The following is a 22,486-nucleotide window of genomic DNA, read 5'->3' as shown; positions in this document are numbered from 1 at the left end:
TCCTCTTCTTCTTCTTCCTCCTCCTCCTCCTCCACCACTTCTTCTTTCTCTTCTTCTTTCTCTTCAACTTCTTCCTCTTACTCCTCCTCTTCCCCTTCTTTCTTTCTCCTTCTCCTCTTCCTCTTCCCCTTCCTCCTCCTCCACCACCTTTTCTTCTTCTTTCTCTTCTTCTTCCTCCTCCTCTTTCCTTTCTTCTTCCTCCTCCTCTTCCTCTTCACCTTCTTCCTCTTCCTCCTCCACCACCTCTTCTCCTTTCTCTTCTTCTTTCTCTTCCTCTTCTTCTTCTTCCTCCTCCTTCTTCCTCTTCTTCTTTCTGGTGGAGAGAAACTGTACGGAAAACTTATGCAAGGAACTTATTTGGCTGTATATTTTTATGGACACTATGGATTTACTGGCATAGTAGATTTTTATAGAGAGTCCTCAACGTAGAGTCACCAGTTACAACAGCACTGAAAAAAGTGACTTACGACCATATATCACCCTTAATAATTGTTGCAGCATTCCCATAATTACGTGATGAAAAAACTCTTTCTCTTCTCTCTCTTCTTTCTCTCTCTCTGTTCCTCTTCTTTCTTCTCCTCCTCCTCCTCTTCTTCTCTTCTTCTCCTTCTCCTCCTCCTCCTCCCTCTTCCTCCTTTCTCTCTTCTTCTTCCTCCTCATCTCTTCCTCCCTCCTCCTCCCCTTTCTTCTTCCTTTCTCTCTCCTCCTCCTTCTTGCTATTTGATGCTATTGTAGTGCGTCTTTCATATATTGTCTTTCCATCTTCTTCTGGGTCTGCCTCATGTTCTTTGACCTTCTCCTCTTTTTGTATGTGCCTTTTATGGCATAGGATCCTAAGGGATTCTCTCCAGGTGAGCAAACCACTCCTCTTGCTGTCTTTGCGTGTAGTTTAAGGTTGGTTCTATTCCAGTTCTTTCTCCTATGGTCTCATTTTTTTAAAAAAAATATTAATCCACTCCACTAATACCTCTGCATTTTTTCAGAGCTGGCAGTGAGGTGGGTCCCCTCGACCAAGTCCCCTTCTGGTGCACCAAACTTTAGATCTAACTAACATTTGATCTCACTGGCTGCATTCAGTCTATAAACCTTAAACAAAGAGCTGAGAAAAATGGACATAATTCTGAAACTTTCCTTAATTTTTCCCCATCTTCTACTTGGGGCAATTATTTAAAGGTTCCCCTTGCACACATATGCTAGTTGGTCCCGACTCTAGGGGGCGGTGCTCATCTCTGTTTCAAAGCCGAAGAGCTAGCGCTGTCTGAAGATGTCTCTGTGGTCATGTGGCCAGCATGACAATGAGAACAATCAACCCATGGGACTGAAATTGCCTTCAGAAGTTGTGGAAGCTCCATCACTTTCAAGATGAGACTGGACTGCCATTGGTCAAAAATGGTGTAGGGTCTCCTGCTTGGGTGGGGGGTTGGACTAGATGACCTACAAGCAGTGGTGGGATTCAGCCAGTTTGCACTACTTTGGGAGAACCGGTTGTTAAGTTTCTGATTCAGTTTGGTAAACTGGTTGTTGGAAGAAATTGTTAGGGCAGAGAACCGGTTGTTAGATTATTGAATCCCACTACTGCCTACAAGGTCCCTTCCAACTCCGTTAATCTGTAAACTATCTGAAAGAAAGAAAGAAAGAAAGAAAGAAAGAAGGAAGGAAGGAAGGAAGGAAGGATGGAAAGAAGGGAGGGAGAAAGGAAGGAAGGAAGGTGAGGAGGAAGGAAGAATATAAAAGAAAGAAGAGAGGGAGGAAGGAAGGAAGGAATTGAAACTAATTTCATATCATCAGGAGCAAAACTCTGCTGAAAACAAGACTTAAAATAACCATCCAGAAACACTCCCCAGAAAGGACAATACATTAATAACAATGGGAACCAATAACACATAATAATGATATGGCTCTTCCTTTATCGGCTTAATCACCTTCAGGAAAAGCTATAATTTAGTCAGAATTAAATCAGAAAGGCATCTCTGAATGCGCAACCATCCCTAAATGTTTTGAAATGATTTGATTAACATTCCAGTTCTGGAAAATTTTCCTCCTTGGGCTGAGTTTGGTTATCCCAGTTGATTTGACCATGTTTGCCTCAATTAACCTGGTTTGCCCCGAGGTCAAAATTATACCCTGGTTATGTAGATGGGGCCCATGCTAAAGACAGGATTACAGCTGGCTGTGAAGTGTGTTCTTTATCTTTGTGTTGTTGTTACTCAAAAAACACACCACATATCTAGCATTTATTCCAAATTGGCCTTCCTGATGAGATATCAACCAAGGCAATAAACAGTTCAAGAATTCAAGAATGGTAACATAAAGAACACTGGCTAAATTAATTAATTAATTAATTCTTTCTCTTTCTTTCATTGTCCTCCCTCCTTCCTGTCTCTCTCCCTTTCCTTTTTTCCTTCCTTCCTTCCTTCCATCTCCTTGCCTTTCCTCTCTCCCTCCTTCCTGTTTCATTGTCCTCCCTCCTTCCTGTCTCACTCCATTTCTTTCCCTTTCTTCCTTCTCTACTCCCTTCCTTCCTTCTCTCCATTTCCTTCCTCCCATGCATTTCATTGCCCTCCCTCCCTTCCTGTCTCCCATCTACCCACCCACCCACCCTCCAACACATCCTTTTTTCTTTTCTTTCTTTCTTCTTGCTCCTTGCCCTTCCTTCCTTCCCTCCCTCCATTTCCTTCCTTCCTTCCATCCATTTCATTGCCCTCCTCCCTTCCTGTCTCCCACTCACCCTCCATCACTTCCTTTTTTTCTTCTTTCTCTTTGCCTTTCCTTCCTCCCTCTCTCTATTCCCCTCATTTATTTCCTTCCTTCCTTCACTTCCTCCCTCCCTCCCTTTCCCTCTCCCTTCCCCATTAGCTCCTTCTCCTGGGCCTGCCCTCCTGCCCCAAATTTGTAACCAAGATTTATTTGGCTGAGGCAGGCAGAGTCCTGCCAAGGCCCCCCTCCCCCAAGCACCTGTGAGCCGAGCCAAGAGAGTAGTGCGCACCTGTACACGTAAGGCCCCCGCTGGCTGACGACTGGCTTGGCGCCTAGAAGGATGTCCTTGGGATTCATCACCTCCATGAAGTAAAAGGAGATGTAGAATGGCACCGGGAGGTCTTTCCACAGGGTGAACATGGCACTCTTGGGGTCGATTCTGGTATTCTGCAATTGTAATGGAGACGGGTCAGAATTGACAGCTGATCTTCACCAGCTGATGCCAAGCCAAGCCAGTGAGCAAACACAAGTTTACACAATGCACTACACTCCATTTCACTGGAAGAAGTAGCACCCACCCTTCTCCTAGAACAGTGTTTCTCAACCTTGGCAACTTGAAGATGCCTGGACTTCAAGTCCCAGAATTCTGGGAGTTGAAGTCCAGACATCTTCAAGTTGCCAAGGTTGAGAAACACTGTCCTAGAAGAATGGAATATCCTGGGAAATATTGAAAAGGCAGAATATTATATTTCCCTGCATCAGAAATGGAGAGATATGTTTTTAGGCAGGAAGCAGACTCACTCTTAATAGCCCCCACCTTTGTCAATGGGCCTGAGCCAGTCTATTCTACACAACAAAGATCTCCCCCTTCAGCTCCAGGGTGATGGGATCAAAGCATGATAGGGTTAGCTCTTTACCCATCTCATTACGGGGCACCTGGGAGGAAGCAAGGCTCAACCCAACATGGACTCACAGCCTAGAGAGTTGCCCCTGCATGGCCCCATGGGAGCCTGACAACCAATCAAAATACAAGATCAAAGCCCAAAGAGGGCATAAAACCAGGGACTTTCAGCATCTCGGTCTCTTTTACTTCTTCACCCAACATCTGGAAGCATGTGACCCCCCCTTTTCTGTTCAGGGCTCAAGCCATGTGGCCCTGTCCACCATTAAACCATCTTTCCAAGCAGTCTCCATGTTTCCAGTGTCTTTTCCTCCACTTGGAGCTGAACCCAGAAGGACTTTTCTTCCAACAAAACAGACGTATCTCTTGTTGTTTTTTCCTTCATCTTCATCCTACATTGCTCTCTGGTTAATCCTCGGACTTCAGGTAGTCCTCGACTTACGACGACAAACCGAGCCCGAATTTCCAAGCAAGGCCACTTGTTAAGCGAGCCACGCCTGATTTCACCACCTGATTATTTTTTTGCCATGGTTGTTAAGCAAAGCACTGTGGTTGTTCAGTGAATCGTGTCATTAAGCGAATCCCATGGACTACTGATGGGAAGCCAGCTGGTTAGGTCACAAATGGCGATCAGGTGACTCCTGGGATGCTACAACCATTGTAACTAATTGCCAAGCACCCCAACTTTGGGCAATGTTCAGTGTGGTCGTAAGTGTGAGGACCGGCTGCAAGTCACTTTTATTTTTGTTTCCAGTGCTGTTGTAAATTTGAACGATCGCTAAAGAAATGGCTGTAAGTCAAGAATTACCCACATTAAATTAAGAGCTGGAGGAGACACCTACAACAATAGAAAAAAGAAAGGGAGGAGGAGAGGAGAGGAAGAGGAGGGAAGGAAGATAGAGGTGAGGAGAGGAAGATGGAAGGGAGAAGGAGAGAGGGCAGGAAGGGGAAGAGAAGAGTAGGGGAGAGGTAAGGGAAGAAGGAAGGGAAAGGAGAGAGGAAGGAAGGAAGGAAGGAAGGAAGTAGAGAAGGGAGGGAGGGAGAAAAGACCTACAACAATAGAAAAAGAAAGGAAGAGAGGAGGAGAGGAGGAGAGGAGAGGCGAGGAAGAGGAGGAAAGGAAGACAGAGGTGAGGAGAGGAAGATGGAAGGGAGAAGGAGAGAAGGTAGGAAGGGGATGAGGAAGAGAGGAGTAGAGGAGAGGTAAGGGAAGAAGGAAGGGAAAGGAGAGAGGAAGGAAGTAGAGAAGGGAGGGAGGGAGAAAAGAAAGGGAAAAAGAAGGTGGTGTCAAAACAGGAGGAAGGGATGGTAAATAAAGCAACCCAAATGGTATGTTATAACCCTGTAAATGGAATGACAAAAGTATAAGAATGACAAATGTAAAAAAGAATAATAACTATGTGAGTGTATACCTATAATTGTACATAGAGAACAAAAAATTAAAATAAAAACTTCTGGGGAAAAAAAAGAATTACCCACCTTGACATCTTGGAGAGAGAAAAACAGAATTAACTTCCAGAGTCACTGGCTTATCACCGGAGACCTCCATTGCTGCACAAATTTTGGCTGCCTTTTGTTTTTGTGCTTCTGGCTGTTAAATAATTGTGATTCACACAGCCCAAAGGGGATTGTAAATTGTCTAAGTGTTTTAATTATTAGTTAAGGCTTCTAACACTGGAGGGATTTCCTCCTTTTCGGCTGAAACAGGTTGTTTACCCCTTTCAAACCCTGCCCCAAGGGCATGCTTTGTTTCGAACCACAACTTAGGGGAAAAGGCACCCTTCACTGGGTTCACACCTGTGTGAAGAAGCCAATTATGACACATTATCCCAATGATTCACTTCGCTTGCAGGGCAATGCCAAAAGCCACCAAAGTCACATCATAGATGTTTACCGATGGCATTTTAAGATGTATGCAAATCAACATTGGAAGGTTTTTTGTTTTTTTTAAATTCCACATTTTCTTTGTCTATGGAGATTCTCTGTCCTCCAGGTCCTTGTTGTCCCAAAGCTGTTTTGTTTTTTTTCAAGAGGAAACTGGACTTCCTTGGTTTTTCTTTGAAGAGCTTTTCTTTGAAGAGCTTTTCTTTGAAGAAGGGAAACGTCTTCTTTGGCAAGAGTTGAAGAAGCTTCCCAGATGAGAAGTGAAATGTCTTCAAGCAAACACAAAAGTCCAGTTGTCCCAAAGGTGCTTTTTTTTTTCAAGTGGCAACTGGACTTTCTTGGTTTTTCTTTGAAGAGGTTTCACTTCCCATCCGAGAAGCTTCTTCAACTCTTGCCTTGATGCTGAGCCTGACTCCCACGCCTGACTCCTCCTTCCTCCTCTGATTCAGCTGCTGGAGGGGCCGGTGGCTGACAAGCCACAACATGATGTTTATAATTTCTCCAGCTATAAGTCTCTGTTTGTGTGGATGAAACACATCGAGTCAACCTATTTACACATCATGTTTACCTTTGCCCAACGGACTGAACATTTCCCTGAAATCTGCCGCTGGTCACAGAATGCTCTGAACTGTCCAGAAAGCAGAGTTTGTCCCCAAACATGAGGCTAAAATAAGCCACGCTGGACTTGTGGTTTGTGGTTTCGTGAGCGCTACAGACACAGGCCAGGAAAGTTAGCTCAATCATCTCTGATTCAAGCGAAAGAGGAACTGGGATCGGCAAACAAATATGCCGGACTCCCTTATTTATCGATTTGGAGGTCACAGACCGCGTTGCAACAGCCACGGTACAAAGCAAGTATGGGAAGTCCTCAACTTACGTTCATTCATTTAGTGACCATTCCATGTTACAACGGCAGTGAAAAAAAGGGGGTTGGGATCCTTTTTTTAACACACTAAATTGCAGCTTCCCTGTGGTGACGCAATCACATTTTTGGACGCAACAGGTTGCAGGGTCACGGGGTCATGGGATCCCCTCTTACAACCTTGCAACCAACAAGGAAGCCAACCCTGCTGTACCGTTTTGACAGCCAAGGCGATTCACTTAACAACGGTGGCAAGAAAGATCGTCAAATGGGGCCAAGCTCCCTTAGCAACTGTCTGGCTTAGCCACAAAAAGGTTGGGCTCAATTGTGCTCGTTGAGGGTTACCTGTAAGAGAAACCATTGCAAGAGTCCTGGGCTTATGATCATCACTGCAGCCTGAAATGATGGAGAGTAGAGTAGAACAGAACTCTCTCTCTCTCTTTCTCTCTCTCTCTCCTTCTCTCTCTCTCCCCTTCCTTCCTTTCTCCCTTCCTTCTTTCCACCCTTTCTTCCTTGTTTTGAACCTTCCTTCCTTCCTCCCTCCCTCCCTCCCTCCCTCCCTCCCTCCCTTTCTTTTAGATAGTTTACAGATTAACAGAGTTGGAAGGGACCTTGTAGGCAGTAGTGGGATTCAAATAATTTAACAACTGGTTCCCTCCCTCCCTCCTCTCCTCCCCCCTTCCTTTCTCCCAGTCCTTTCCTCTAGGTTCTCTTCCCACCACTCCTACTAGCTAGGTGAGGAAGAATCCTTTGCCATCTGAGTTTGGTTTATCCTTGGCTAAATGTTTGTTTTTCTGTCTTTGCAAAGATGGGTAAATTCTGCTTTGACTGCTGGTAAAGCTTTTTTCCGACTCCTCCTCTCTCAGATTCAGGAATTTCTTTTTAAAAAACAGGTCAGGTCAGAGTCTGTAGGCGTCAGACGCTTCCCAAACCTTTTCTTCATTAGAACTTGTGGTTCTAAGGTGGTGAAAATATTATGCAATATTGCCTTTTTCATCTCCTGTCTGGGCCTTTGTTGGGTACTCTTGTGGTTGTCTAATCTCTTCTTAAAACCCCCCAGTGTTGGAGCACCCACAATTTCTGGTGACAAACTGTTCCACTAATTAATTGTTCTTACTTTTAGGAAGTTTCTCCTTAGTTCTAGATTGCTTCTCTCCTTGATTAGTTTCCACCCATTGTTTCTTGTCCTGCCCTCAAGTGCTTTGGAGAATAATTTGACTCCCTCTTCTTTGTGGCAGCCCCTCAAATATTGTAACACTGCTATCATGTCACCCTTAGTTCTTCTTTTTATTAAACTAGGTAGACCAGAACATTTTCTCAACTTCCTCTCTACATCCCTCCCCAGAATTTAACAGAATAACAGGGATCTTGGAGGTCTTCTAGTCCAACCCCCATTCCAGGCAAGGAACCCTACAGCACTTCAGAGAAATGGTTGTCTGGTCTCTTCTTAAAACCTCCAGTGTTGGAGCACCTACAACATTCTGAAGGCAATCCTTTCCACTTGTTCTCACTGTCAGGAAATTTCTCCTTATTTCCAGGTTGCTTCTCTCCTTGATTAGTTTCCATCCATTGCTTCTTGTCTGCCTCCTGGTGCTTTGGAGAATTGATTGATCCTCCTCTTCTTTGTGGCAGCCCCTGAGATATTGGAAGACTGCTCTCATGTCACCCTGAGTACTTCTCTTCACTAGCCAAGCCCAGTTCTTGCATCTGTTCATCGTCTGTTTTAGCCTCCAGTGCCCTCATCATCCTGGTTGCTCTTCTCTTCACTCTTTCTAGAGTCTCAACTTCATTAAGTTGAAAGCGAGCGAGAACATTGAAAAAGCAAATCCAGAAGCTTGACATTTTTTTTGGCAGGAGATGGGATAGAAGCTGAACGAGCGTGCAAAATCATATCTCTTAATCTTTAGCATTTCTGAGAATCCTTGCCCTGCCTGTTCTCCCTCTAGGCCTACCTGGAAGGACCTGCAGTTCTCTCTGAGTTGGCTCTACCCATAGTAAGATTGCTGGAACAGCACATTAAAAAAATCCTGGATTATCCAGTATCAGTTGTAGTCCCTTGGCATCAAGCAGGTTGCAACTTGAATTCTTCCAGTGAGTCACTGTGTTCCCAAACACCTGGCCCCAAATATCCATTTCCTCAGATGTTACATAATTAAATAGAATAACAGAGTTGGAAGGGACCTTAGAGGTCTTCTAGTCCCCTGCTTAGGTAGGAAACCCTACACCACTTCAGACAAATGGTTATCCAACATCTTCTTAAAAGCTTCCAGTGTTGGAGAATTCACAACTTCTGAAGGAAAGTTGTTCCACTGATTCATTGTTCTCACTGTCACAAAATTTCTCCTTAAGTTCTAGGTTGCTTCTCTCCTTGATTAGTTTCTATCCATTGCTTCTTGTTCTACCCTCAGATGCTTTGGAGAATAGTTTGACTCCCTCTTCTTTGTGGCAGCCCCTGAGATATTTGAAGACTGCTATCATGTCTCCCCTAGTTCTTCTTTTCATTAAACTAGACATACCCAGTTCCTGCAACCGTTCTTCATATGTTTTAGCCTCCAGTCCCCAAATCATCCTGGTTGCTCTTCTCTGCACTCTTTCTAGAGTCTCCACATCTTTTGTATAGTGTGGGGACCAAAACTGGATGCAGTACTCTAGCTGTGTTCAATGACCATGTGATTCACTTAATGATTGCTGTATAAATTGTCGTAAAATCAGAACTGACTCAACATCTTCTTAAAAACTTCCAGTGTTGGAGCAGTTACAACTTCTGGAGGCAAGTTGTGCCACTGATTAATTGTTCTAACTGTCAGGAAATTTCCCCCTAGTTCTAGGTTGCTTCTCTCCTTGATTAGTTTCCACCCATTGCTTCTTGTCCTGCCCTCAGCGGCTTTGGAGAATAGCTTGACTCCCTCTTTTTGGGTGCAGCCCCTGAGATATTAGAACACTGCTATCACGTGTCCCCTGGTCCTTCTTTTCCTTAAACTAGACATGAAAAGAACCAGGGGAGACGTGATAGCAGTCTTTCAGTATCTCAGGGGCTGCCATAAAGAAGAGGGAGTCAAGCTATATATACAGGTAGGCCTCGACTTACCACATCAAGTGACGGTTCCAAGTTTCAACGGCACTGGAAAAAAATGACATTAACAGATCTACACTTGATGTTTATAATCTCATTTGATACCAGAAGGGCAAGCGATGCCTCTGATGCAATAGCCAAAGCAAATCTATGGGGTTTTTGTGCCTGTAAGTAAGGCAAACCATCAATTTGACAAACCACTCAAGATCGGCTTTTGATCTTTAAAACATAGTGTATAAAACAAGAATATTCAGGATTGTACGCTGCAGCCAGGGCCAAAATCAGATATTTCCCTGCACAAGGAGTCCTTGATGTAACAACAGTGACGGTTCAAAGTCACAACAGCAATGAAATAAGTGACTTTTGTCCGTTTTTCACACAACTGTTGCAACATCCCCATTTTGATCCCCACGTGGTCAAATTTCACATGCCTGGTCTCTGGATCGATCATCTGTATGACAACTGCCATCCCTTAGGATCCAGAGATCCTCTTTTTTCGACCTTCTGACTAGCCAAGTTAATGGGGAATCCAGACTGACTTAACAGCTGTGATACTAACTTAACAATTAACTAACTAGTGCAGCGATTCACTTAACAACTGCGGCAAGAAAAGTCGTAAAAGGGGGCAGAACTCAAATGTTTCCTTTAGCAACAGAAACTTTGGGCTCAACTGTGGTTGTAAGTCAAGGACTGCCTGTATTTAATCTCCAAATGGTCACCATCAAGGCTGGACATTCAGAAGGTCATTCCAATTAATATAGATAATATATTTAATTTCTATATAAATTGAAAATAAGTAATAATTAGCTGGAAAGAGGAGAGGTGGAAGTATGGTATTACTATGTATGTTGAAGAAGATCAAATGAACAAGGGTTCGTTCAGTGACGGTTCAAAGTTACAACGGCACTGAAGAAAGAGACTTATGGAGATAAAAATTCAGAGGCTTGGTAAATGGATCCCATTTATGACAATTGCAGTTCCCTGGGATCATGCAATCCCCTTTTGCGATCTTCTGAGACGCAAACTCTTAAACGACCGTGTTAACTCTTAAGAAATCCAATCATTCAACTTCACAACCGTGGGAAAGAAAAGTCACAAAAACAAGGGAACAAATCGCCTAAGAAATGTTTTGCTTAGTGACATAAACGTTGGGCTCAATTGTGGTCATAACTCAAGGATTACCTGCCTTGCCTGGGACAGCTGACAAGGAAACAGGAAGCACAATCAGAAGAAAGGATTGTGCCTGGCTAGGTGGCTCTGTGGCTAAGGCACTGAGCTTGTCGATCAGAAAGGTCGGCAGTTCGGCCATTCGAATCCCTAGTATAAGTCTCCTGTGTGAGCAGGGGGTTGGACTAGAAGACCTCTAAGGTCCCTTCCAGCTCTGTCCCTTCCCTTCTGTTCTGTAATGGCTGAATTCTTAAAACCCCAGAATTTCAATGCAAGCTTTTGGATAAAACACAGCCTTAATTAAAACCGGTGTTTTTGAAACTTGCCACTTGAAGGTGTATGGACTTCAACTCCCAGAATTCCCCTCCCCCAGCTAGTAATGGCTAGAGAATGCAGCAAGTTAGTCCACACCATCTTCAAGTTGCTGAATTTTAAAAACATGGCTTTAAATTCTTGGGTAATCTTTTCCTCTAAGGACCTAATCCTCTTGAGTAACCCTAATTAGCACACAGTATAATCCATAGGTGTGATTCCCCTTCATTAGCAGATTTACCATGTTCTACACATGCTCTTTTTAATTCCATTTGATACCAGAAAGGCAAGATAATGCCTCAGAGGCAGGGGTTTAGGTATGTTGGTCTTGTTGTATTTGGGTCTTTTCCCGTGTAAGATTGAGATTGTCTTGGCAACGTTTCGGCGAAGTCTCACTCGCCATCCTCAGGCTGGTGTTTTTGGCTTTGTGCTTGTGTGAGTAAAGCGTGGTCAGAGCTGCAGTCTCTCTAAAAATCTTGGTGGGGGTGTGTGGAGTGCTGGCTTTCTTGCTGTAAGTGGGTTGATTGGCTGTGTATTTGCATCCTGATTGGTAGATGGAGTTGATGTTTGTAGATCGGTCAGCTGTTTTGTGTCATCATGTGTGGCTGAGGTGCTGGCTGTGTGTCCGTTGTTTGTCAGCTAGGCTTTTGGTTCTTGGCTACAGAGTTGTGGTGATGGGATTGTGCGTTTAAGTAGCAGTTGGTGTGTGTTTTTTTCCGGTAGATGGAGTGTTCTAGGGAGCCATTGGGTTTTTTGTAGATTAGGACATCCAGAAAAGGAAGACGGTTGTTTGCTTCTGTTTCCATAGTGAATTGTATTTTGGGGTGTAGGCTGTTGAGATGTGTGAGGAAGTTGTCCAGTTTTTCTTTCCCATGTGGCCAGATTACGAAAGTGTCATCAACATATCTAATCCAGAGTTTGGGTTTGTGTTCAGATTTGTCTAAGGCGTTAGTTTCAAAATGTTCCATGTATAACTTTGCAATGACGGGTGAGAGGGGTGATCCCATGGGTGCTCCTTCTATCTGTTTGTATCTTTGTCCATTATGGATGAAGTACGTGTTGGTTAGGCAGTGGTTGGTCAGGTCCAGGATGTGCTTAGGGGAGTTGTGTTTGTTCTGGATAGCTGTCGAGGCTTTTTTTATAGACACTTGGGTGAAGAGGGATATGACATCAAAGCTCATTAGTAGGTCGCTGGGTTGTAGGTTTTGTTTCTTTATTATTTCTATGAAGTGGAGTGAGTTTTGTACGTGTGAGGTAATGGATTCTTTGTAGGGGTGAAGTTGTTTGGTAAGGAATTTGGCAAGATTCTGTAGAGGTGAGCCTATGGAGCTGACTATGGGTCTGAGTGGTGTTCCTTCTTTGTGTATATATCAAAGGCACCACAGATAAAAATCAGCAAAATTCTCCACAAGCACAATATCAAGGCAGCCTTCAGCACTGACCAAAAAATAGCCAACATCTTAAGAGACCCCAAAAACAAAATCCAGCTAGAAAACCAAGGAGTCTATGAAATACCATGCAAAATCTGCCCTGCCACATACATTGGACAAACTAATAGGAGAATAAATGCACACATCGCAGAACACAAGAACACAGTCAGAAAAAAAGAAAAAACTTCCTCCCTTTTCCAGCACCTTAAAGCTACAGGACATGAAATTAATTTTGAAGGAACCAACTTAATCTCCAAAACTGAACACTTCAACAAGAGAATAATTATGGAAGCCATTGAAATAGAGAAACACCCCCACAACATAAATAAATGTGATGATACCTCCCGCCTACCAGACATCTGGAAACCAACCCTAGTCAACAAATGAACCCCACCCACCGCCCAGGTCGTTACAATACAAAAGAACAATACATTGTATAAATTGAAAATAAGTAATAATTAAATGGAAAGCTGAGAAGCGATGATATTATTATGTATGTTCAAGAAGATCATTGACATTAGAATGGGACATTGAAATATTGAATAACTACTTTAAAATAATCAAGTACATCAATATTAGGATTATAGAAATTTGATGAATGTAATAATTGATTGTTATTTGTATTAACATGAACCATACCCAGAGGCCCTGCTGTTCATGAATTGATGTTGATATATATGTTTAAAAATGAAAACCCAATAAACCTTTTTTTAAAAAGAAGCTCAGCCAAGACATGCAAAGGGCCAATTACATTGGAAGGTGAGGGGTGGGGGGAATGACACTTTGCACAATCTGGCTTTTCGGGGGTTAACTTCAATCCTGGTTCAGCAAATTGACCCACATGCTCAGCGATCTCTGACAGAGCTAACCATAATACGATGTGACAAGCGAGATCCAAAGAGCGCAGGAGGCGAAAGGAGGCTCTCTGTTTGCAATGAAGTGTGCTGTACAAATGGAGGCAAGTGGAAAGAAAGGGAAAAAACAAACCCCACAATACAATCTCATAATGCTCATATTCTTACAGCTATTCTCGTCCTTGTAATTTTATTTTTTTGGCTCAAATATGTACGCCCACTTGGAGTGCCAGCTTAAGGAGCCACGGAAGACAGGCAGCTTTGTTTCCTACTGGGAGTTATTTAAGGCTGATTTTTGAATATGCCTTTCTCTCTCTTCTCCCCCTCTCTCTCTTCTCTCTTTTTCTCTCTTCTCCTTCTCTCCTTTCTCTTCTCTTTCTCCTCTGTTCCCTTCTCTCCTTCTCTCCCCCTCTCTCTTGTTGCTCTCTTTTTCTCTCCTCCCTCTACCTCTCTTTTTCTGTCTCTTCCCTCTCTCTATCCTCTGTCTCTCTCTTCTCTCTTCTCCCACTCTCCTCTGTCTCTCTCCCTTCTCTCTTTCTCCTCTCTCTTCTCCGTCTCCTCTCTCTTCTGTCTCTCCCTTGCCTCTTCTCCTCTCTCTCGTCTCTCTTCCTCTCTCTCCTGTTTTCTTCTCTCTCTCTCTCTTCTGTCTCTCGTCTCTTTCTCTTCTTTTTACCTTCTCTCTCCTCTCTCTCTTGATTCTTTTTCTCCTCTCTCTCTCGTCTGTTTCTCTCTCTTTCTCTCTTTCTCTTCTCTCTTTCTCCTCTCCCTCTCCTGCCTCCCCCTCTCTTGCAGTCAGAGAAGCATGCAAATTGCAGAATGGCACACCAACCCCCTTTTAATCCCTTACTTTGGATTCAATCTCTAACAGGATTCCTCTGACAGTTCCCAACCACTTCACTACCCATCTCCTTTCCCTTTCCAAGCTAGAATTCAAACTGTCTCCTTCAGCTTTTTGAGAGTTGGCCAGGCAGAAGCGAAACTCGAAATTCAAGCATTTTAGGTCGTGCAACTTCCCTAATCCTCTTTCAAAAAATTTGTGCGTCTGCCCTTCTTAAGATACGGGATCAACATAATATTGTATCTTTCCTCTGTTCCTTTTATTAGGGCTTGAGAAGTTCCTTAATCTGGGGAAAAACCGCACGCGCGCGCACACACACACACACACACACACACACACACACACACACAGGAAATCGTAAACAGGAATCCTTGGCCAAAAATCAGCTTTAGGGCACCAGAGAAACAGCGACTCATTCTCAGACATTAAATATTGCTCTCTTGCTACCCCGTCTTTCCCCCAAAATAATGCAGGGTCTTATTTTCTTTTGACCCCTGAAATAAGTGCTTGGCCTTATTATTTTTGAGGTGCAGGAGGCCCCCTTAACCTCGGCCCGCAGATCAGCTGATCCAGAGAGGGCCGGAAGTTCCGTCTCGGTTTCTGGCACACTCTTGCCACTGTGGCTGAGCCTGCCCTCTTTTTGCGACTGTCACTAAGAGAAGGGGTGTGGTAGCTAGGGTTTGCAGAAGCGGACTCTGCGAGGCTGTTCTGCATGAATGACAGGTGCATTTGGGGTCCGTGGGCCACGTTCCCCACTTTCCCTCCCAGGAAATGGCAGGGAAAGGCTGCACATGCGGTTAAATATTTTTGGGGAGGGCTTATTTTCGGGGGAGGGTTTATTTTAGTGCATGCACTCCAAAGCCCGATTGGGCTTATTATCCAGGGAGGTTTTATTTTCAGGGAAACATGATCTTATTTCCTGAGCTCCGAAATTAAAATTATTCTGTCCTGTCCCCTTTCCCATGCAAGATTTCTGTTTTGGGGGGGGATACGGCTAAATACCACAAATTCTGACCTTTGTCATTCACTGAAGCATCAATACAATAGCAGAATTGGAAGGGACCTAGTCCAACCCCCTGCCTAGGCAGAAACCCTATACCCTATTTCAGACAAATGGCTATCCAACATCTTAAAGACTTCCAGTGTTGGGGCATTCACAACCTCTGGAGGCAAACTGTTCCACTGATTAATTGTTCTAACTGTCAGGAAATTTCTCCTCAGTTCTAAGTTGCTTCTCTTCTTGATTAGTTTCTACCCATTGCTTCTTGTTCTGTCTTCAGGTGCTTTGGAGAATAATTTGACTCCCTCTTCTTTGTGGCAGCTCCTGAGATATTGGAAGACTGCTATCATGTCTCCCCTAGTCCTTCTTTTCATTAAACTAGGCATACCCAGTTCCTGCAACCGTTCATTGTATGTTTTAGCCTCCATCCCCTAATCATCTTTGTTGCTCTTCTCTGCACTCTTTCTAGAGTCTCCACATCTTTTCTACATCGTGGTGACCAAAACTGGATTCAGTATTCCAAGTGCATCTTCAGATGCTTTCCTGAGTTGTAAAATCAACTGGCCGGTCAGAATTGGAGACTAGAACGTTATCATCCTTTGGCCTTGGGAGTCAGCGAACAAGCTCAACTGCTTGGCTGCAGAACAGACAGTTTCTGAACCGTGATCATGACTGTTTGCGTCAATTGAAAAGCGCTCTTAAGCGAATGCGTTCTGGTTTCACAAGGCCATCCTCTATTTTGAAAGACCCACCCCCACACCCTTGCAGCAGATCTTAATTTTTAGGGTCCTGCTAACTAATTAGAAGAGCAGGTGGCAGTTGTGTGGCCAGGAGGGCCTTGGCACAACTGTGGGCTGTGCGTCAGATGCGCCCTTTCCTGGACCAACAGTCCCTACTCATGGTCACTTGTGCCCTAGTCACTTCCTATCTTTGACTATCACAACACGCTCTTCATGGGGGTGCCCTTGAAGAGCATCTGGAAGCTCTAGTGGATGCAAAATGCAGCACCCCGCATGGCTTTCTGCAGACCTCAGTGTGCACATGTATTGCCTCTCCTGCCTGTGGGAGCTGCAATGACTGCCGATTTACTTCTGGGTGCAATTTAAGGTGCTGGTTGTCACTTTTAAAGCCCTTCATGGCTGGGGACCAGGTGGTCTGAGGGAGCATCTCTTGCTGGTCACATCTACCCGACCCATCAGAGCTAGGACACAGGGAATGTCCCTCCATCCCTAAGGGAGATACACCTGGTGGGACCCAGAAGAAGGGCCTTCTCTGTGGTGGCTCCCTCCCTCTGGAACATCACTCCCCCCCAGAGTTTAGAATGGCCCCCACTCTGACACTCTTCCAGAAGGTGCTGAAGACCTGGTTCTGCCAGCGGGCCTGGGGAACCCAGAGTGGGATGGAGCCCATTCAATGACTGTGTGATCTGCTGTCGCTGGGGTGGAAGATGGGGGATTGATTTTGTTATATTGTACTATATTAATTTATTTGATTCTTTTTGTTAGTTTTTATTGTTTTAAATGTTGTTATATATTCTGTAAGCCGCCTTGAGTCGCTATGGGTGAGTAGGCGGCAATATAAGTTCTATCAATCAATCATTAGGTAAAGGTTCCCCTCGCACATATGTGCTAGTCGTTCCTGACTCTAAGGGGATGGTGCTCATCTCCGTTTCAAAGCCGAAGAGCAGCACTGTCTGAAGACGTCTCCATGGTCATGTGGCCGGCATGACTAAATGCTAAAGGTGTACGGAACGCTGTTCGCTTCCCACCAAAGGTGGTTCCTATTTTTCTACTTGCATTTTTTACATGCTTTCGAACTGTAAGGTTGGCAGAAGCATAACTCTGTTATGCGGCACTACGGATTCGAACCACCAAATTGCCGACCTTTCTGATCGACAAGCTCAGCGTCTTAGCCATTGCGCCACCTGTACCCCATACCTAATCAATTATTAGGGGTACTTTAAGTCAGGGGTCTCCAACCTTGGCAACTTGAAGACTTGTGAACTTTGGGTGTTGAAGTCCACCAGTCTTCAAGTTGCCAAGGTTGGAGACCCCTGCTTTAAGTAGTCTCAAATCACAACCACAGTTCTGTTCACTCTCTGACAGATTCTTTCCAATGGGAGAACAATTTAGAAGTTGCTTTGCTCCGAGTTTAGACTGCAAGATCCTTGCAAAATAGGAGCCTTTAAAAAAATAAATCTTGCAACTGATTCTAAAGCTTAGAAAAATTCTGGAAGAGCCGATAAAATAAAGTCTGCAGGAAAACTGGTGGAATTAAGTGGTGTGTCCCCCACTTCTTTTTGTTACAATTTCTGCTCAGTTTTGGCAAGTTTGCTCCACTTCCTCCCCACCCCGACTCCCAATCTTTTCACCTGGACAATTCAGATTAAAGGGGACAGCTGGGAAAACCGGAACCCACCCATTTTAGAGGAAGGGGATAAAAAATCCTCATTCTGCCCCATTCCAAGGATCTGGAATTGCCCCATTGCCAAAGAGAGGATAGTAGAATGAACTACTTTGCGTTGAAATACCGTGTTTCCCCAAAAATATGGCATCTCCTAAAAATAAGGCCATGCCAGTTTTTTTTGGGGGGGGGAAATATAAGCCCTCCCCTGAAAATAGGCCCCTTGGACAATCCCCCCTCCCTCTGGCCAGACAGAATGCCTGTCACCAACCCAGTGGTATCTCCATGGGAACCGGGGGGGGGGGACAGGTGCTTGCATGGCTTGGTGCCTTCGGGATCCCACTAGGCCTGGCAGGATAGGGGGGGTTGCCTTGTTGCTGCTCATGAGTGTGGTCACCTCATGGCTGCTGTGTTGCACTGCTGCGATGGTGCAACACAGCTATTCGCCCCTTGAAATAGATCTATACTAGTCTCCCTTTATTTATCCACACACACACACACACACACACACACACACACACACACAAAGCCAGATCATGGAAAAGTCACCACAAGGATTACCTGGAACTCATATATATATATGAGTTCCAGGTAATCCTTGTGGTGACTTTTCCATGATCTGGCTTTCCTCGAAGGGGTGACATCAGAGTAGGACGTGCCACTAAGGTGCTACTGCCCTAAGGTAAACCCCCTGGTGCTCTTTGTACAGATGTTGTTCTTTTCGAACAAGAGGACAGCCACATGTGATAAGCACCGGACAAAGTCTGTGCAACTGAGTCTAGCTTTGTTGACAATAGAGAACAGTGATAAAGACCTTGACTGCTGTTTAAAAACTCAGAGGCCAAAGTTAAACGATAACTTTCCCAACCACAGGGGAAAAAAAGCTCAACCAATCAACCAATCAACCCATGAAACAGAAGTTGCCTTCAGAGGTTGAAGCTTCATCCCTGGAGGCTTTCAAGAAGAGACTGGACTGCCATCTGTCAGGAATGGTGTAGGGTCTCCTGCTTGGGCAGGGGGTTGGACTAGATGACCTACAAGGTCCCTTATAACTCTGTTAATCTGAATCTATCTAAGATGATCAAAGACTAAAACATGAAGAACGTTTGCAGAAACTGGACCTGGCTAGTCTAGTGAAGAGAAGGACCAGGGGAGACATGAGAGAAGTCTTCCAATACTTGAGTGGCTGCCATTGAGAGGAGGGGATCAAGCTATTTCCCAAAGCGCCCGAAGGCCAGACAAGGAATAATGGAATGAGACTGAACAAGAAAGTTTCAACCTGGAAATAAGGAGGAATTTTCTGACAGTGAGAACAATCAACCCATGGAACAGAAGTTGCCTTCAGATGTTGTGGGAGCTTCATCACTGGAAGCTTTCAAGGAGACACTGGAGTGCCATCTGTCAGAAATGATCCCTCTGTGTGGTGTGGGCACACACATCGTTGCCAGCTGCTCTTCTGCTGGAGTGCCAGAAAATGGCCTGAAAAATGGCCAAACCAGGCTGTTTTGGGGCCATTTTCAGGCCGGTTTTTGGTCTTTTGGGGGCCATTTTTGGGGGCAAAAACAGCCTGAAAATGCCCAAACACAGGCATGCATGTGCCGGCCAGCTGCTCTTCAGATTTCAAGCACTCCGGTGTGTGCACATGCACATACATTCCAGTTTGGGCACTCAGAGCCATAAAGGTTCACCATCCCGGGTATAGGGGTCTCATTCTTGGCCAGGGAGTTGGATTACGTGACATACAAGGTCCCTTCCAACTCTGTTTCTATTTAAAACCAGGTTGCAGAGGAAGGAAAAAGCTGGATTTATTCACAAGGTTTCTTGGAAATATGTTTTCATGTTTGCAAATTATTCAGTCCCTGCAGGTAGCATATACATGAATGGCTGCAAGGGTTAAGAATAACAGTGCCTAACTGAGATAAGAACAGGGGAGCAAAGGGGGAGAAGGGAGGGGTCTGAAGTTCTTTAATTAAACTTTCTTTTGTTACCGGTTGTGTATTGCCAACTGGGACACTTCAGGTTTTGCAAATTTAAGAGGAAGGTTACACCACCTGGAGAGAAAGACTGGCTGACTAAAATATGAAAGCACAGAAGTGTCATGAATGGGTTTGTCCTCCTGCCTTGATCTATTCAATCTGTCGTATGCCACAGACTAAATCTTGTGCAGGTTAAATCCCTCTGTAATCTACCAAATCCAGCAGAGAGAAGAGAGCAAAGCAAAATAAAAATAATAAATCCTGTTAGTTTAGATGCCCTCAAAATGCACGAGTGAGATTTCCTTCTTGTGTTTTGAACTCTGAATCTGCTTTTTGGTTACATTGACAAAAAACAAACAAACTAAGCACTGTAACAAACGCAGATATCGTGTTTCCAACATGGATGACAGAAGCAGGGAGAAATTGGATTTCAAGAGGCCTGGATGCAATTTGGAAATCTGTTTGAGAAACAAAGTTCGTCTTTCCCATTCTGCCAGGAAAAACTAACAACAGAACTTGGGCAAAGCTTGCATGCAATTCCGTGGGTTCAACCATAATTCTGATGGAGAGGCTAGTCCTGAATGTACGAGCATTTGTTTGGAGTCTGCTTAAGTTCAGCGGGAGTGAAAAAAGAAACTTATGTTATGACCGGTCCTCGCATTTATGACTGTGGCGGCATGCCGGAGTTGCATGATCAAAATTCAGGGGCTTGGCAGGGATTTGCAATGTATTACAGCATCCCAGGATTACCAATTGCAATCTTCCCAGCCAGCAAAATCCATGAGGGAAACCAGAGTCACTTAACAACCATGTGCTTCACTTAACAACTTCAGCAATTTATCGAACAACCATGGCAAAATGGATGTAAATTCTGGTGTGACCCCCTTGCAAATATTTTTTTTTCTTTCTCCACCTGTACTTCTTATGCATAAAATAAATTAAAATAATTTGGTACGGCTAGTCTAGAGAAAAGGAAGACTAGGGGGGATGTGTTAGCAGTATTCCAGTATTTGAAGAGCTGCCCCAAAGAAAAGGTGGTCACCTTATCTTCTAAAGCACCCGAAGGCAAGACAATAAACAATGGATGGAAACTAACCAAGGAGAGAAGCAACCAAGAACTAAACAGAAACTTCTTAACAGGGAGGACAATTAAGCAGTGGAACAACTTGCCTCCGGAATGTTGTAAGTGATCCAACACTGGAGGTTTTTAAAAAGCGATCATTTGTCGGAAAGGGTATAGGGATTCCTGCCCGAGTAGGGGGTTGGACTAGAAGACCTCCAAGGTCCCCTCCAACTCTGTTATTCTGTTAAATTCTGGGGAGGGAGGTAGAGCAGGAAGTTGAGAAAATGTTCTAGTCTATCTACTTTAATGAAAAGAAGGACTAGGGGTGGCATGACTAGGCGTTACACAAAGAAGAGGGAGTCAAAATTATTCTCCAAAGCACCAGAGGGCAGGACAAGAAACGATGGGTGGAAACTAATCAAGGAGAGAAGCAACCTGGAATTAAGAAGCTTCCTAACAATGAGGACAATTAACCAGTGGAACAGCTAGCCTCCAGAAGTTGTGGGTGCTCCAATACTGCAGATTTTTAAGAAGATGTTGGGCAACCAGAAGAATACACAACAAAGGCCCAGACAGGAGATGAAAAAGGCAATACATTGCATGAAATAATATTTTCACCATCTTAGAACCACAAGTTCTAATGGAGAAAAGATTTGGGAAGCGTCTTGTGTGTGTTTGCCTCTCTGTAGCCTCCAGACTCTGAACTGACCTGTTTTTAAAAAATAAACTCCTGAATTTGAGAGAGGAGGAGACAGAAAGGCAGAAAAAACCTTTACCAGCAGCCAAAGCAGAATTTACCCATCTTTGCAAAACAGAAAAACAAACATTTAGCCAAGGATAAACCAAAATCAGATGGCAAAGGAGTCCTCCTCGCCTAGCTGGTAGGAGTGGTGGGAAGAGAACCTAGAGGAAAGGACTGGGAGGAAGAAAGGAAGGAAGGAAGAAAAGAAGGAAGGAAGGAAGAAAGAGGGAGGGATAGAAAGGGAAAGAGAGAGAGAGAGAAAGAAAGAAAAAGAATGAAAAAAGAGAAGCAGAGAGAGAAAGAGAGAAAGAAAGAGAGTCAGAGAGAAAGAAATAGAGTGAGGGACAGAGAAAGAGAGAGAGAGAGAGAAAGAAAAAGAGAGAAAGAAAGAGAGAAGGGGGGGAACCGGGCCGGAAGGGGAAAAAAAGTTTGCAAGTCTTAAATCCCAATACGTGTTTTTTTTTTTAATTAAAGCTTTTGGTTGTCTGTCTGTTCTAGCCCTGCTCACGGCCGGCAACCCCGCTCCCCCTTGGGCGCCTCCTGCAAAGGTCCGCGAGGAGCGAGCCCAGCTGAAGGCGGGGCAGAGCCTCCCCTCCTCGGGGCAGTCTATCTGAGGGGGGGGAGCCCCTCCGCCTGAGCACCCTTACCTTGGCCACCTGCTGCCGCAAGAGGCCCGGCATGGTCTGCAGCAGGACCAGCCCGAAGCCCAGGCACAGCAAGCCCAGCACGGCCAATCCGGCCGCCGTCCCGCAGCGCTGCCCGCAGCCTCTCTTGGTGCTCTCGCCCCTCGCCATGGCCGGCCTGCCAGCCCCGCCGCCGCCGCTGCGCTGCGCTCCGTGCCATGCCCGCCGCGGGGGCTCTTGACGGGCGCCTCTGGCCGCCCCGCCACTCCCCGCCCGGCCCGGCAGCCAACGGCGGCCAGAGGGAGGCGCCCGGCTGGGCTGAGCGGGCGGACTCGCTGCTGCTGCTGCCGCCGCCGCCCCGTGGGCCTTGGCGTCGCCCCCAAGGACGGGCTGGGCGGAGGGAGGCAGGGGCGGTGAGCTCTGGAAGCGGGTGGTCGCGAGGGAGGCTCCCGCCCTGCTGCCACCTCTCGCCTGGCCCCTCGACTCGCTCTGCCCGGTGGTCTTGCGCGGGGAGGGAGAGAGGAGTTGGGAAGGGGAGGGGAGGGAGGAAAGAGGGAGAATGGGGAGGAAGGGAAGAAGGAAGGAGATGGGGATGGATAGAAGGGAAAGGAGAATGGGGAGGGAAGAAAAATGGAAGGTGGGAATGAGAGGAAGGAGAGAA

The 22,486-nt window shown here is 45.2% G+C and overlaps 1 protein-coding gene across 4 annotated transcripts in view; it reads right to left on the bottom strand.

The window, feature by feature from the left end:
- The window catches only part of SCARB1 (scavenger receptor class B member 1), a 57,420-nt gene extending 35,374 nt beyond the window's left edge, over positions 1-22,046 (bottom strand). For 3 of the 4 annotated variants that reach the window (XM_032229157.1, XM_032229155.1, XM_032229156.1), the window contains exons 1-2: positions 21,850-22,045; positions 2,987-3,144 (exon numbers count right to left, since the gene is read on the bottom strand). In XM_032229157.1, coding sequence (XP_032085048.1) covers positions 2,987-3,144; positions 21,850-21,996 — 305 coding nt within the window. In that variant the 5' untranslated portion in view covers positions 21,997-22,045. Of the gene's footprint in view, positions 1-2,986; positions 3,145-21,849 lie in introns of all 4 variants that reach the window. The other variant, XM_032229154.1, reaches the window with a different exon arrangement.
- Positions 22,047-22,486: the final 440 nt, after the last annotated feature.

This window comes from Thamnophis elegans, chromosome 13, assembly GCF_009769535.1.
Source record: "Thamnophis elegans isolate rThaEle1 chromosome 13, rThaEle1.pri, whole genome shotgun sequence".
NCBI classification, from domain to species: Eukaryota; Metazoa; Chordata; class Lepidosauria; order Squamata; family Colubridae; genus Thamnophis; species Thamnophis elegans.
This window is presented reverse-complemented; position numbering and strand designations above follow the sequence as displayed.